Source organism: Diabrotica undecimpunctata, chromosome 3 (genome assembly GCF_040954645.1).
Source record: "Diabrotica undecimpunctata isolate CICGRU chromosome 3, icDiaUnde3, whole genome shotgun sequence".
Taxonomy (NCBI): domain Eukaryota; kingdom Metazoa; phylum Arthropoda; class Insecta; order Coleoptera; family Chrysomelidae; genus Diabrotica; species Diabrotica undecimpunctata.
Window position 1 is genome coordinate 125407812 of NC_092805.1, and position 14078 is coordinate 125421889.

Consider the following 14078-nt stretch of genomic DNA (forward strand, 5'->3'; position numbering starts at 1 on the left):
TACATTTAAGAATTTATACTATCACTTAAGTGGCCACATACAGATGATGAATTATATCATTAACTGTGTCCTATATGTAATTTAGATGGCAAAATTTACCAACTTTACAAATGTTTATGTCTGGCTATGAGGTGGCTTTAAGAACTACCGCTAGAGATACGAGATGAATATTTGTCGTATTAGACATGGCCGTTTATTTTATTTATACACTGTTATTTTTGTTTTTTCATTCATTAAGAGAGATTCATTAAGACTATGGCACTTTGCACCTTGAAATTCCCGTATTTAAATTTATGCTTTTGAATGGTCAATTGTTCACAATAAGCAAAGTATAATTAAGTAACTCTAAAATTAATTTGTTCAATTTATGAATGTACATTTATTTTGCTTTTAGATGTTGTTTGGAAAAACTCCAAAACCAGTGCTGCCATGGGGACGGAAATTAAAAACTGGATAATGAAATGTCTGAAGAGAGCTAAAGAGAGGGCAGATTCTTTTATGAATGTTATGATTCTGAATAGTTAAATTGTGTGGTCGGCGGACAGAAAGTATTGATCATATCAAGTATTGGTATTTTTCATACTTACGATTTTAACTTTAAAACTCAAAAATTGACTGGTATGCATTTGTTCACCGACCACACAATTGTAAGAGAAATAATGTTGATATTTCAACTTGCCTGAAGTTTAATGATTCTGTTTTTAGTAAGCCGAAGTGATTGTTGATACTTTTGCCAATTTCTTTAGCAGTGTCCACAATCCTTCTTTCTTCTGTCCAGACAAGTGGAGTCAAATACCTGATATCATTTACAGCCACATTCACTTCTTACTTATTAAAATTTGTGATATTCTAGCATGCTTACACGATCTTAATATCAATAAAGGTCTTGCTCCAGATAGAATATCCTAACTTATTTTTAAGGAATTATGCATTCTCTTTATGTAGACCAGTATGGCTTATTTTTAATAAATCTCAGACCGAGGGTCACTTTTCATCACAATTTATTGATTGATTGCATCATTAAATGATTGATTTCTAATTAACATTACAATTCTTTTTGCTAGTCCTAAAATTTTTGAGGCTTTACTGACTAATTTTTTGACAGTTAATCTGAAGAATAAGCTTCATATTGGTTATAGTTTATTTTTATGAACGAGAGAGTAATTAGCATAATTTTAACTGGTAGCTCCGACCACTCCATGGGCGTGCTCAAGATTAATTGAAAAATTACTTTGAATAATTGTAAAAAATAAATGAATTATTTCAGTGTTATAAAGTGTTATGTGTATGTAAACAAAAGTGACCTCTTTTATCACACACTATATTAGAACTGACTGGCCTACATTAAAAAGGGTTTTAAAAAATTCACATTTTTTTTAATTTTTAAAAATTACAAAAGAGAAAAAGAGTTTTTAAAACCGTCTAAGGTATGTTAAATAGATGAATAAAAATATTAATATAAAACTTACAGCTACTTGTTACAAATCCAAATCAGATTCAGAAGATGAACTTTCAGAACCAAGATTGATAATAACTGGCTCGATTATTTTATCAGTAATATTGTCCAGCTTCCACATTTTTTCCTCTTCTTTAATAGTGTGATTTACTGCCTTTTCCCAGTTTTCAGGTTTTACATTATTTACGGCCTCCAAAAACAACTGTTTAACATCATGAATTTTAAAAGTGGTATTTTTTCTTGAAACTTCACTCTTTATCTGTGTCCATACCAGTTCAATCGGGTTTAATTCACAATGATATGGTGGGGATCTAAGTACTGTCATTCCACGATTTTTGGCAATTTCATCAATTTCGTATTTTTTAAAGTTTTCTTTATGAAGGGCACACAACGAATAAAGTTCCTTTCTTATAGATCCGGGATGATACGTAATATTTTTTGAACTCAGCCAATTCTGCAAGTCTTTTTTTAACTACTTGGTTGTGGGCAGTCCTTCTATAAGTCTGGAGTGATAACTTGCATTATCCATTACTATTACACAGTTCTTAGGAAGAAGATCTATCATTTGTTCGAACCATTCTTGAAAGACATCAGCGTTCATGTCTTCATGGTAGTCACCGGTACGAGTTGATTCAAAAGTTAATAAACCACCTTCAACAAAACCGTCTGAACTGCCAATGTGTACTATTATCAGCCTGCGTCCCTTTCCTGATGGTGGGTTTAAACCAGTAGATAAGTTATTTACAAAAGCGTGCCTTTGACTTGTAACAGTTTCATCCTGCCAAAATTTATTTGGTGTATGACCCTCGTTGATCCCTGTTTCATCAAGATAAAATATTTTTCTTTTTTGGTTTCTCATTTCCTTTATGGTTCTTAGAAAATGTCTTCTTCATATGACAATATCGCTTCTTTCTAATAAAATAGACTTTCTGGGATTCTTTTTCAAGCGGAAGCCTATTTCTTTTAAAAGTTTCCATAACGTACTTCGACTCATTTCTGGGTAATCCTTATCATCTCGAACTGAGACAAGAACTTTATCCAATGTTGGAAATTCTTGTCTAAAGAAGAATTCATGCACTTTCCGTCGAAGTCCTTCTTTAAAATGATATTCTATTTGAAATTTTGGTTTCCCTGGAGCATTACGTGGCATTTGAAAACTACCACATTTCTCTTCTTTAATAACTCTGTAAATCGTAGATTTCCCAACACCAAGTGTACTGCTAACTAACTTAACGGTCTCATCAACACTTTCACATAAACGTTTGTCTGTAAATGATTTAAAACAATTAAATATTAATGTTTTTTCATTAACTGTTAGAGGACCAATTTTTCGGCGTTTACACGGCACTTCCAAATTTTCCATAACACTAGTATACACAATAAACTGCACCTTGCAACTGAAGTACCTACTTTTAGTGAACTGTTAAGAATTTTGAATACGCCACTTGGACCTTCCTACAAAATGGAAAAACCCACTATCACATTTTCTGTGGAATAAGTTTAGAAGGTAATTATCTAGTCAATTACTGTCGTAGATTCCTGGAATTTAAGAATTAAATGTTTGATTGTTGAAACCCTTACTTCGTGGAATGCACTCATTTCAGATAAAATAAAACGTTTTATTTTATCTAAAGAATTAAACTTTATTTTGCAAATAGGTAGGTACTTATTAAACTTTTATTGGTTATATATAACCAATAAAATAAACATCTTACATTTCTTGCAAATTCATTAGTACCTGTTAACCTCCATCACTCCGACACTGGCAACCTTATTTAGGGATTAGCAACACTCACAACTATTGTATTCTATTCTGCTCCAACCTTTATACCTGGTGGTCATACTCAAATTTAAAATTGTTTTCCTATATACTTCTGTAAACTTGTTGACAAATATCTGTTTTTCATTGAGTCACCCATATCAACAGTTTAGGGATTTGCATACATAATTTATTGTTTTATTACTCTCTCATACATAAAAATACACTATAGCATGGTTTCTTGCCTGGTCATTCAACTTTTAATAATCTACTAGTTTACCCAAATTACATTATAAGTACAATAAAAATCATTTCTCATGTTGATTCCATTTATATTGACTAAAGTGTATTTGACAAGGTAGAATTTTCTTTAACTGAATACTTTTCTAGCTCTGTAGGACCCATTTGGGACCTATTCTCTTCACAGTTTTTGTTGATAATGCTATCAGATCCTTGACTGACTGTGAAATCTTTACATATGCAGATGATAAAACAAATTTTTTTCATATTATTCTAGATCTAGGTGTGGTTTTTAAGGAAAATATGTCCTTTAAGATCTCATATGCAACAAGTCTACGAAACAGCTTGATTTCATTAAGGGTCATACCAGAAATTTTCGTAGGATTGTATGTCTAAGAACTATAATTTTCTCTTGTCCGTTCCCAACTTAAAAATTCAACTATGATCTGGTTTCGCTACTCAAGCATGTATTGAAAAGTTAGAGAGAGTTCTTCAATCTAGATTCTCTCCTTACCGGAAGAGTTATCTTTGAATTAATTTTTTTTAAGCTTGTTAATGAAATAATCCAATCTCCTGAATTGCTTTAACTAATTTGTTTTCATATTCCTCCTCGTTCACTACGTCAGCATTCACATTTCCATGTTCCTCATCGTAAAACTAATTGAGGTTCAAATATAGGTATGGTCTGATTTTTTATGCATACGTCAGTTACCTTATGAGATAGATTTGTTTAACTTATGTATCAATAATTTTAGATAGTATTTGAAGTACTGAATCAAAATGCAAATTGATACTTTGTATAAATAAATGCGTACAATCGTATAATGTTGCATTTTTGCATAATTTTCACAGTGGGTTTTTTTATTTATGGAAACGAATATAAATAAATAAATGTGTAATATCTAATGGAATATATAATAATAAATGTAAATTTCTTTAAATATTAATTTTTTATTTATTTAACAAAGACCGTTATATTCCGTTTTAGTGACAAGACATCTGTATCTTTTGTATTATCATAGAAAGTGACGTCAAATAAAAGTGCCGGAGAGAAAATATTATGTTTAGGGATAGCAACTGAAGTGGCCTCTTGTATGGTAACTTTAGTTAGCCTAACTCAGACAGATTTTATGTTATAAAATATTAAAAAAAGTTAGGCACCAGGTGGACGTAGCCTGGAGCAAAGACTTGAGGCTCGAGCAAGCAATTCAGATTTGCGGATACGTCACAAGAATTTAGCAGGAATAAAACGCCTAATGCTAGCCTGCATTAATCGGTTAGGAAACCATGTTGGAGTTTTTGTACCCAGGACTCCTACATGAAGAGCATTTGGCCGATAGCGTTCCCCTATCGCGCGTCAGATTGCTTTAGGGGGAAAGAGATTGTCGGGAACATTGGAGCGCAATGAAGTAATTCCTGTTTTAACACGAATTAATACACCTCGCCTCAATGAATAAAACACCAAACGTCATTTCAAGGGGTGTACCAGTCCTTTAGGCTGGGTTCAATTAAATTGCTTGCTTATTTACCATAAACACTATCAACATAAATGCATTTAAAAGTCAGTACGCAAAAGAACTACACGACCTGACTTGAATATCTCAAACAAATACCTAAAATCCATGGACCAGAAATAAATGTTAAAGATGACCTAATTGTCAAGCTTATGAAAACCATTAAAGATAACAGAGCCTATGAACCAGAAGCAATCCCTGCTGAACTTTTCAAAAATGCAACACCAACGTTTGTTTATAAGCTAACAGAACTTTTTAATAGATACCTAAACTGAAAAAATATACCTAAAAGGTGAAAAGAAGGATGGATTACACCGATCCATATAAAAAGGGATAAGGCGGACTGCATGAACTACCGCTGCTTCTTAGTTACCAGCACTATCAGAGACTGTAGGAAAAAGTTATGAAAACCCTAGTTAAAAACGAATATGAACAACCACTTGAGCTGGAACAGCAAGCAAGATTTTAAGTTAGACGATCTTGTATCAACCACATCTACACTTTAGCCTAACTAATTAAAAAAAAATGGCTAGGGATAGACCACCTCATCTATTATGTGTGGACTTGATGAAAGCTTATAATACAATACCCATATTATGTAGACTACGAAAAGTACTGGAAAGCTCATCTATTAATATTGCACTTGTAAAAGCAATACAACTATTCTACAGTGATCTTCGATAAAAAAAATTAAGAATAACAACCAGTTCTCCGAGAAATTTAGGGTAAATAAGGGACTAATGCAAGGCTGCAGTCTATCTATAACACTCTTTAAAATCTACCTGAGTGAGGCACTAAAGAAATGGAGGAGGTCATGTTCTGACGAATTGTTCGATGATGAAAGAGGGGATCTGGAGCACATAGAACTTACGTCAGAAGAAATAGGTCCATATATTACAAAAGAAGAAATATTACACGCATTAAAAACAATGAAGAGTGGGAAAAGCCCTAAACCTGACATGCTTCCAATAGAAATCCTAAAAATTCTGATGAGAAGCACATTGATGTTTTAGTGACACTCTTGAACCAAATTTATAGTTCAGGCGTATTACCCAAAGAGTGGTTAACGTCGATTTTTATTTTTCTCCCAAAAAGAAAAACGCAAGAGAATGCAGCGATTACCGCACCATTAGCTTGATGTCTCATGTGCTAAAGTTACTACTAAAAGTCATCCATAACCGAATATATCACAAACTGGACATAGACGTTAATGATACACAATTTGGTTTTCACAAAGGCCTATGAACTCGTAAAGCTCTTTTTTCACTTAATATACTGATACAAAGATGCCTGGATGTCAATCAAGATATATACGTATGTTTTATTGACTATAATAAAGCATTCGATAAAGTACGACATAAACAATTAATGAATGTCTTGAAATCAAAAAAGATTGACTATAACGAGCTCAGGATTATATCAAATTTATACTATAAACAGCGAACAAAAGTACGTGTTAACGATCAGCTGTCAGAAGAAATTGAAATAAGATGTGGAGTGAGACAGGGATGCGTATTGTCGCCAATTTCTTTTAATGCCTACTCCGAAGAGATTCTGAAAAATCCTCTTGAGGGTGAAACAGCTGGAATAAAGGTAAATGGAGTTCTCATTAACAATATTAGATATGCGGACGACACTGTGATCTTAGCCGAAAATATTGAAGATCTTCAGAGACTGGTGACCAGAATAGCGGAGTATGGAAAAGATAATGGTCTAACAATGAATGTCAAGAAGACGAAATTTATGAGAATATCGAAAAAGAAATAACTAGAATCTTCTAATAAACGGAACCAATGTCGAACAAGTGGACAAATATGCATATCTGGGAACAATGATTAACTTCACAAATGATTACATTCAGATCAAAATCAGAATAGAAAAGGCTAGAGCAAATTTCAACAAAATGAGAAGAGTGCTATGTACAAGAGATTTAAAATTGGAACTAACAGTTAGGTTGACAAGGTGCTATGTTTTTTCGCCTTTATTTTATGGAATATAATCTTGGACCTTGAATGCAACGTAAATGAAAAAACTAGAATCATTCGAGCTGTGGGTGTATAGAAGAATTCTGAAAATAGTAATTCTGTCTGACGTGGACAGAACACTTCACAAATAAAGAGGTTCTGAGAAGGATGAATAAAAAAATAGAAATTTTAAATATAATTAAAACAAGAAAATTGGAATATCTCGGACATATTACACGTGGAGAGAAATACACCTTGCTACAACTGATTATGTAAGGAAAGATCCAAGGAAAGAGAAGCATAGGGAGGCGTAGAATGTCATGGCTGCGCAACCTGAGAGAGTGGTACGGATGTACATAAAATGAACTTTTCAGAGCAGCCGTCTCAAAAGTCCGAATAGCTATGATGATTACCGACCTTCGCCGCGGAGATGGCACTTAAAGAAGATGATTTGAAATAAGTATACCGGTATACGACGAAACTACCCTATCTACGCTTCATTTCGCAGACGACCAAGTAATCATCGCACAAGATCAGGAAGATCTGTAATTTATAACAAAGTGATTAATACAGGAATATGAGCATTAGGACTAAATGTGAACTCAACAAAAACGAAATACATGTGCATATAGGAGAGTTAAAAACGATGAACTAAACTTAGAAGAAAGAAATATAATTTCGTCATATTCCGAATATACCTATTTGGGGACACAGAGAAGAATAAATGGACGCACTATAACAGAGATCGAGGAACGAATCACAAAAGGGAAAAAATAATAGGCACAATAAAATCATCACTTTGCTTAAAAACTATGTATGTCTAAATAGAAAAAGATACAGCTATATAAAGCATTTTTAAAAGCGTTGTTAGGAATTCGAAACCTGGAAATGAAATTTTAGCACGGAAAATGGAAAAGCATAAAACAAATCATAGACAGAACAACCAGCATCACAGAAGGAGTGTTGAAAAAACAACTTATTTGGTATGAACATCTACAGACAATGGCAGATCATCGCTTACGAAGGTAATATTTTATTGGCAGCGAAAAAAACGAGGAAAACCGAAAACAACATGGCTTGATGGAGTCCAAAAGGCAATGTCAGAGAGAGATCTACGACCAGAAAACTGGGCCGTTAGACGTGAATGGAACTGAAAGGCGCAAGATGCTATAAACCGGATATTACATATATTAAAACTACAACTACCTAGTTATAAATATTAACGAGTAACATCAAAAGATAATATGAATTAGAATAAGACTAATGCTCTAAAGAGAAAGGAGTAACCCGAAACTATGTTTCACAACATGAAACAAATACTCTAAAACTATTGTGGATACTAAAATGTCACATTCATTAACAATTCGGTCTGGTTTTATATTATTGAGCTGTGGAAGCTAAACAAGCAATGTATGACCAAGAAAGAGAAATTTGAGATGAGGTACTTAGCTGATGCTTAAAACACAAATTAATATAGCGCTGGCAAATAAACCGAGGAAACTACAGCATCCGGGTCAAAGTACACGTTGAGAATACCAATGTATTCAGTTAATTATTTAAGAAAATATTCGCACCAAACGCACCATAAAGAGGAAAAGGATGTCTTACCTAAGAATTATAAGAGAATAGATCGTTTGCAGTTCTACGCAACAATACCGAGCAACGAGAATTAAAATTGCCGTGATGTTGCGGGCATTTAAGAAGTGTATAGAATTTTTTTTTATTCGATTAATAACAAGTATTACTACGTACGTACTTCTTCACAAAACGGCTTACCGTTTTCCGGATTTCTTTTTATAAGAATCCTGGTAGTGACTTTATTTTTGTAGTTTAAAAAGTACATAAAGCCTTGTCTATTGCATAAAGAGTATGTCAACAAAACATTAACTATTTTTCTCTATTTATTTTCTTTATCATACTCCTTTTGAAATCGTAATTTATTATAAATTTTGATCTCTCGCAATATTCAAAATTTCGACAAAAAATTAAGGGAATAAATAACATCAGAGTAAGAATAGATTCTACTAAAAAAATTTTGGCGACTAGTTGCGGAAAAGACCTATTTTATATTGGTTCAGACAGTGCTGTCTGCCGTCGACATAGACTACACAATGTTTCACACATGTATAATTTAAGATTTGTTTTCATCGAAATGTTCAAAATAAATATTTTGCATCAGTTAATAATTTTTAATTTTTTAAACATTTGAACAGAAGAATTGCATTATGCTGTTTTTATTTGTATCACCGTTCACATTCCTAATATTTTGTAGAATTCCTCATTATTTTTTTTTCTTTTTTTGTTATTTTTCGTATACAATATCATAACAGAGACAAGTTTGCCGGCAATATTTTCGACTGGTATGAAAGTTTGTTGCCTGGCAATTTTCGCGACTTAAATTTTGACATTTAAATCACGAGACGTCAGTCGAGTGATTTTGTATAAAAAATATTAATTTGAGTAAAACCAGAAGAAAATTTTTCCGGTAAATAATTTTCTCTCGAATGATATTCGACAAGATGCAAATATTGCACCATATCAATGAAACATAATCTTTATTTATTTGTTAACGATATTAAATGTACAATTATAATAAGCTATAGTAGTTTGTCAACAAATGAAGGTCCAGCTTCATTTGTTGTTCTGAGATTTTCGATCAACTTCTGGTGATGACTCGAATCAAACTGCAAATATGGTTTTAAAAAGCTTGCATTTGAGTGACCCATTAATTAAATTAACTCCTGTTCAGAAACACCTTGCTTAAACAAGGCTGACACAGCTTGAAGATTCATCCTTCTAGTTGGGGTGAACGGTAAGAAGGAGTCTGTCTGATAAAATCTTTGGTCACCTTTTTTCCATTAATTTCAATAATAATCCAACTGGGCATAAATTTTTGTTTGATCAATTTCTTACCAGCTATTTGCTGCCTGCCAAACTTCGAAAAATGCTGTTGTATTCAATTAGGCTCGTTAATTTTTCCATAACATCAAATTTCTTCTGGAAAAAGTGAATCTTGCTCTTTACGGCCTCATTGCCTCTCCATGCAAGTTCAAATGAGCAAAGGTGAAAAAACTTTTTTTGTGCTTCATCGGGGGTTTCCTCGTCGTAGCTTTACTCTGTTTGCAACTCGGCTTTAAAATGGCATTTCCTTCGAGGTGGTGACATATGAAATTTTTATGAAAGTAAATCGATGTTATTCGTCTGCCCCTCTATGAGTGAGATTTTAGGGTAAAACCAGGGGGTAGGAAAGCCAAAATTTTTTGCATCCTTTTTGGGGTCCCAAAAATGACATTTTTGGCAAAATTTAGCTTCTTCGTATTATTTTTAGAGGTCAAATCTCTGACGACTGTTACTATACAGATTAATTCCATAATTTGTATTTATAAATATACAAACTTTATAACAATTAATTTATATAAAATATATTTGTAATATTTTTTAGATAAAGTAATTGTAAAAATAATAAGTATAATGCAAGAAAAATTAACTCGTAAAAATTTGATTTTTACATAAAAAATAAATTTATTATTAAAAGATAATATTTATATTTATAATATATAAATATTTAAGTTGCTTACTAAATCATAACCTTGTCTACTAATAATAAGAAGAGAAAAGTGGAATTTTGCAAAATAAATATTTATTTTAAATTGTTTAAACAAATTATTCAGTTTAATAAACAATTCCCAAATTAACTAAATAAATTTTTATGACCTATGCCACGAGATACACCAAACTAAAAAAACACATCAATTTTTGTTGATTAGAAGCAGAGATATTGCAACTTTTATAAATTTGAATTTATAAATTCAGTTTATGAAGGAGTAAAATCGCTTAGCTTTGAAGCCCTTTATCTTAATCTTTCAAATCATCATCATCATCATGCAACCTCTTCTGTCCACTGCTGGACATAGGTCTCTCTCATTTTTCGCCACTCTTCACGGTTCTGTGCTTCTTGTTGCCATTTCTTGGATATTCGTCTAATGTCGTCCATTCAGTGTGTTAGTGGTCATCCTCTGCTGCATTTGTCTTCTCGTGGGAATTAGTTTTCTGGTCCATCTTGTGTCTTTCAGTCTCTCTATGTAACCTGCCCAATTCCATTTCAGTTTGGCTATACGTTCGACGATATCACTGATACCTGTTCTTTTCCTTAAGTCTTGATTCCTTATTTTGTCTTTTTTTGTCACGCCGAGAATTGATCTTTCCATGCGCCTTTGTGCCACTAGCATTTTTAGTGCTGTTGTTTTAGTGAGCGTAAGCGTTTCTGCTCCGTATGTCATAATAGGAAGAACGCATTGGTCAAATGTCTTCCGTTTCATAGCTATCGGAATGTTGCTCTTAAAGATGTCTCTTAGTGAACCATACGCTGCCCAAGCAAGTGTTATTCGTCGTTGAAATTCGCAGGTCTGGTTGTCCTTGCCTATTCTGATTTTATGACCAAGATATATTATGTACTTTTCTATCAATTATACCACTTGATTTTGGATGATTAGGTGTTCGCTGGGAACTAAATTTGTCATAAATTTGGTCTTACTGATGTTCATTTTTAGACCTATTGTTGAAGATACGTTTTCTAATTCTTATACCATTTGTTGTGCTTCACCCAGATCTTCGGTAATAGGTACTTTCAAATCTTTCAAATGGTTCTTTTTAAATAGTTTATTGTTTATAAACAAAGCCCTGGTAAGATCTAACCCAGGGTTTAAGGGTAGTAGGACATTATGTTTATTATTAATTCGCGTAGAAATGTCAGCATGACGAATAAATAAAATTAACTTTCTACATGTTATTGCTTATGAGTTATTTTAATTGTTTATAAACTTAAAATTAGAATACTTTTGCAAACCTATTTTACAATATTTAACATAAAATTTTTATTCATTAAATTATTTAATTTAATAAAATGAACGTTTTTCATCAATTTGGTGCTTTTAAAATTCATGTAGGCTAAATAGTTTACGCATAATACCGTTGCAGATAAAAGCTTTTTGGGAAAATCAATTTCAATATTGCAATAACTATTAAGTGAATCTTCTTAAAAGTTTTAAAGCTGAATATTTGTAATATTGTCGTAATTCTCATATCAAAAATTTTTTGTGCATTTTTAGAAAAGTTATTAATCATTTTCAAAAAATTTACTTTTGAAGCTCTTTTGCAATAATTAAGCAACAAATTAACAAAAATAACTTTATAAACCCTCATTTTAAAGGATTTTTTATGCTTTTTGAATAAAATCGTGTCACTGTTGCATATAATTTACCGGTCTTATCTTTATTTTTTAAAATCAAAGAGTGATCTTAAATTTTGTTTATTACATATTGTTATTACCAAATTTATTAAAAGCAGTTGTTAGATACGTGCATCAATGAGTGTACAGAAGAGTCTTTTTATTTGCTAATTTCTCTGGTCTATATAGTCGGCCGTTTCTTAACTCATTTCATGTGTAAATATTATGAACATCAAGCGATTTAAACCTCTTCCTTACCTCACTCCCTCTTTGGTGATATCATATCTGTGGTATCATGAAAGATTTTGTAAGTGAATTTAATGTTATAACAAAAGATGAAGACAAATTAGGATATCAATAATTATTGTTTTATTAGATTCTATGTCTTCTGAATGTTTAATTAAGTCGATAAGAATTGAATTTTACCCTATATCCCATATTCTACAAAAACAAAACATACAAAAATGAGTGTGGCTAGAAAAATTTATTATTTAAAGTAAACAAAAATTGAGAATGGTCACCAATAAAAACTAAAAACTGCAAAAACGGAATCAAAGCTATTTAAAAATTATCACTAAAACCTTTACGGAAGGAGACGAGAATAAGGAGAGAAGAAGGAGAATATAGTTGGAATGAAAGAATAAAATCTATAAGCAAGCTAAAAAATAGGATCAGAATAAATAAGTGACCTACATAATGCAAGACAATCGCTGCAATAGCCACACACTCATGAAATCTAACAAGAACGTAAACTGGTACAGACCACAATAAACATAAAATCTATTAAAGGTTGACAGTGCCTAATAATGCTTTTAAAAAAACGTGAAGGAAGATGATAATAACATTTAACTTTAATAATTAGTAAGCGCTAATAACTTCATGAAAACAAATATTTATATTTTGGTATAATTAATTAATTAAGTTTAATTAATATATTGTTCCATGTTCCAATTATTCCATATTGTAGAAGATCGAGAAGCCTTCGCAATGGTGATCGCCAACGTCAGATAATTCTGATATGGCACGCGAAGATGAAAATTGTTCCATCATTAAATCATTTTAATCTTTTTGAACAATCGAAAATCATACTCAATTATAAAAAATTAAAATTTCTTAAATTCTTTACATTTAAACCAGAAATTGTGTATTTAAAATTCGTACAATTATATTTTTAGCAATTTCGAAAATGACAAATGATTTAATGGAAACCTGACGAGTTGAACCAAAAATATTTTGTTTTCATAGAACACAATTTCTGGAACTTTGCAATTGTTTTTAAATGTGTTTCAGTAACTCAAAAACAGAAATGTTTTTTAATTTACTTTGTATTAAGTATAGGAAAACTGACATTGATCGAAATGTGACTTTGATTTGAACTGGTATTTTCAAGCTATTCTGTTTCCTTTTATAAACCTATAATACGTACCTATTTTGTATTCATCTGCACGGTTAAAACCAAAACTAGCATAAACAATTAATATCCTCACGAGAAATACACGTTTATTTGCGAAAAACATCACGGAAATACCAAAAAACTTCCATGCATCTTATGCGCTCAATAAAACCGATACTTTTGTCGCTAGATCCGTATCAACAGTGCAGCCAGATTTCTCTTCGAAGTTTCTCGAAATTTTATTTACCAACATGACTGTCTTTTACGACAATAGACTGTAATTATGAAATAAATTCTTTAGTTCATGCTTCGGTTTCCAAATTCGAAGCTGGTTTTGGGTATTTGATAACAGATAACAGATATAGATGCTAAAAGGAACGTTTTAGAACAACAAATCTATACAAATCAATAAAAATATGATATAGGATTATCAGAAATAAAAAGAAAATTTAAACGCGATTAAGATTGCAATTTGCAATTTATGATTAAGATCACAAAAAAAGTAGTTAAAGAGAACGAATCCCA

General features: G+C 31.8%; 1 protein-coding gene across 1 annotated transcript in view; it reads right to left on the reverse strand.

The window, feature by feature from the left end:
* The window catches only part of LOC140437369 (glutamate receptor ionotropic, kainate 2-like), a 96100-nt gene extending 82348 nt beyond the window's left edge, over window positions 1–13752 (reverse strand). Inside the window, exon 1 of the mRNA XM_072526858.1 lies at window positions 13587–13752. Coding sequence (XP_072382959.1) covers window positions 13587–13677 — 91 coding nt within the window. The 5' untranslated portion in view covers window positions 13678–13752. The remainder of the gene's footprint in view (window positions 1–13586) is intronic.
* Window positions 13753–14078: the final 326 nt, after the last annotated feature.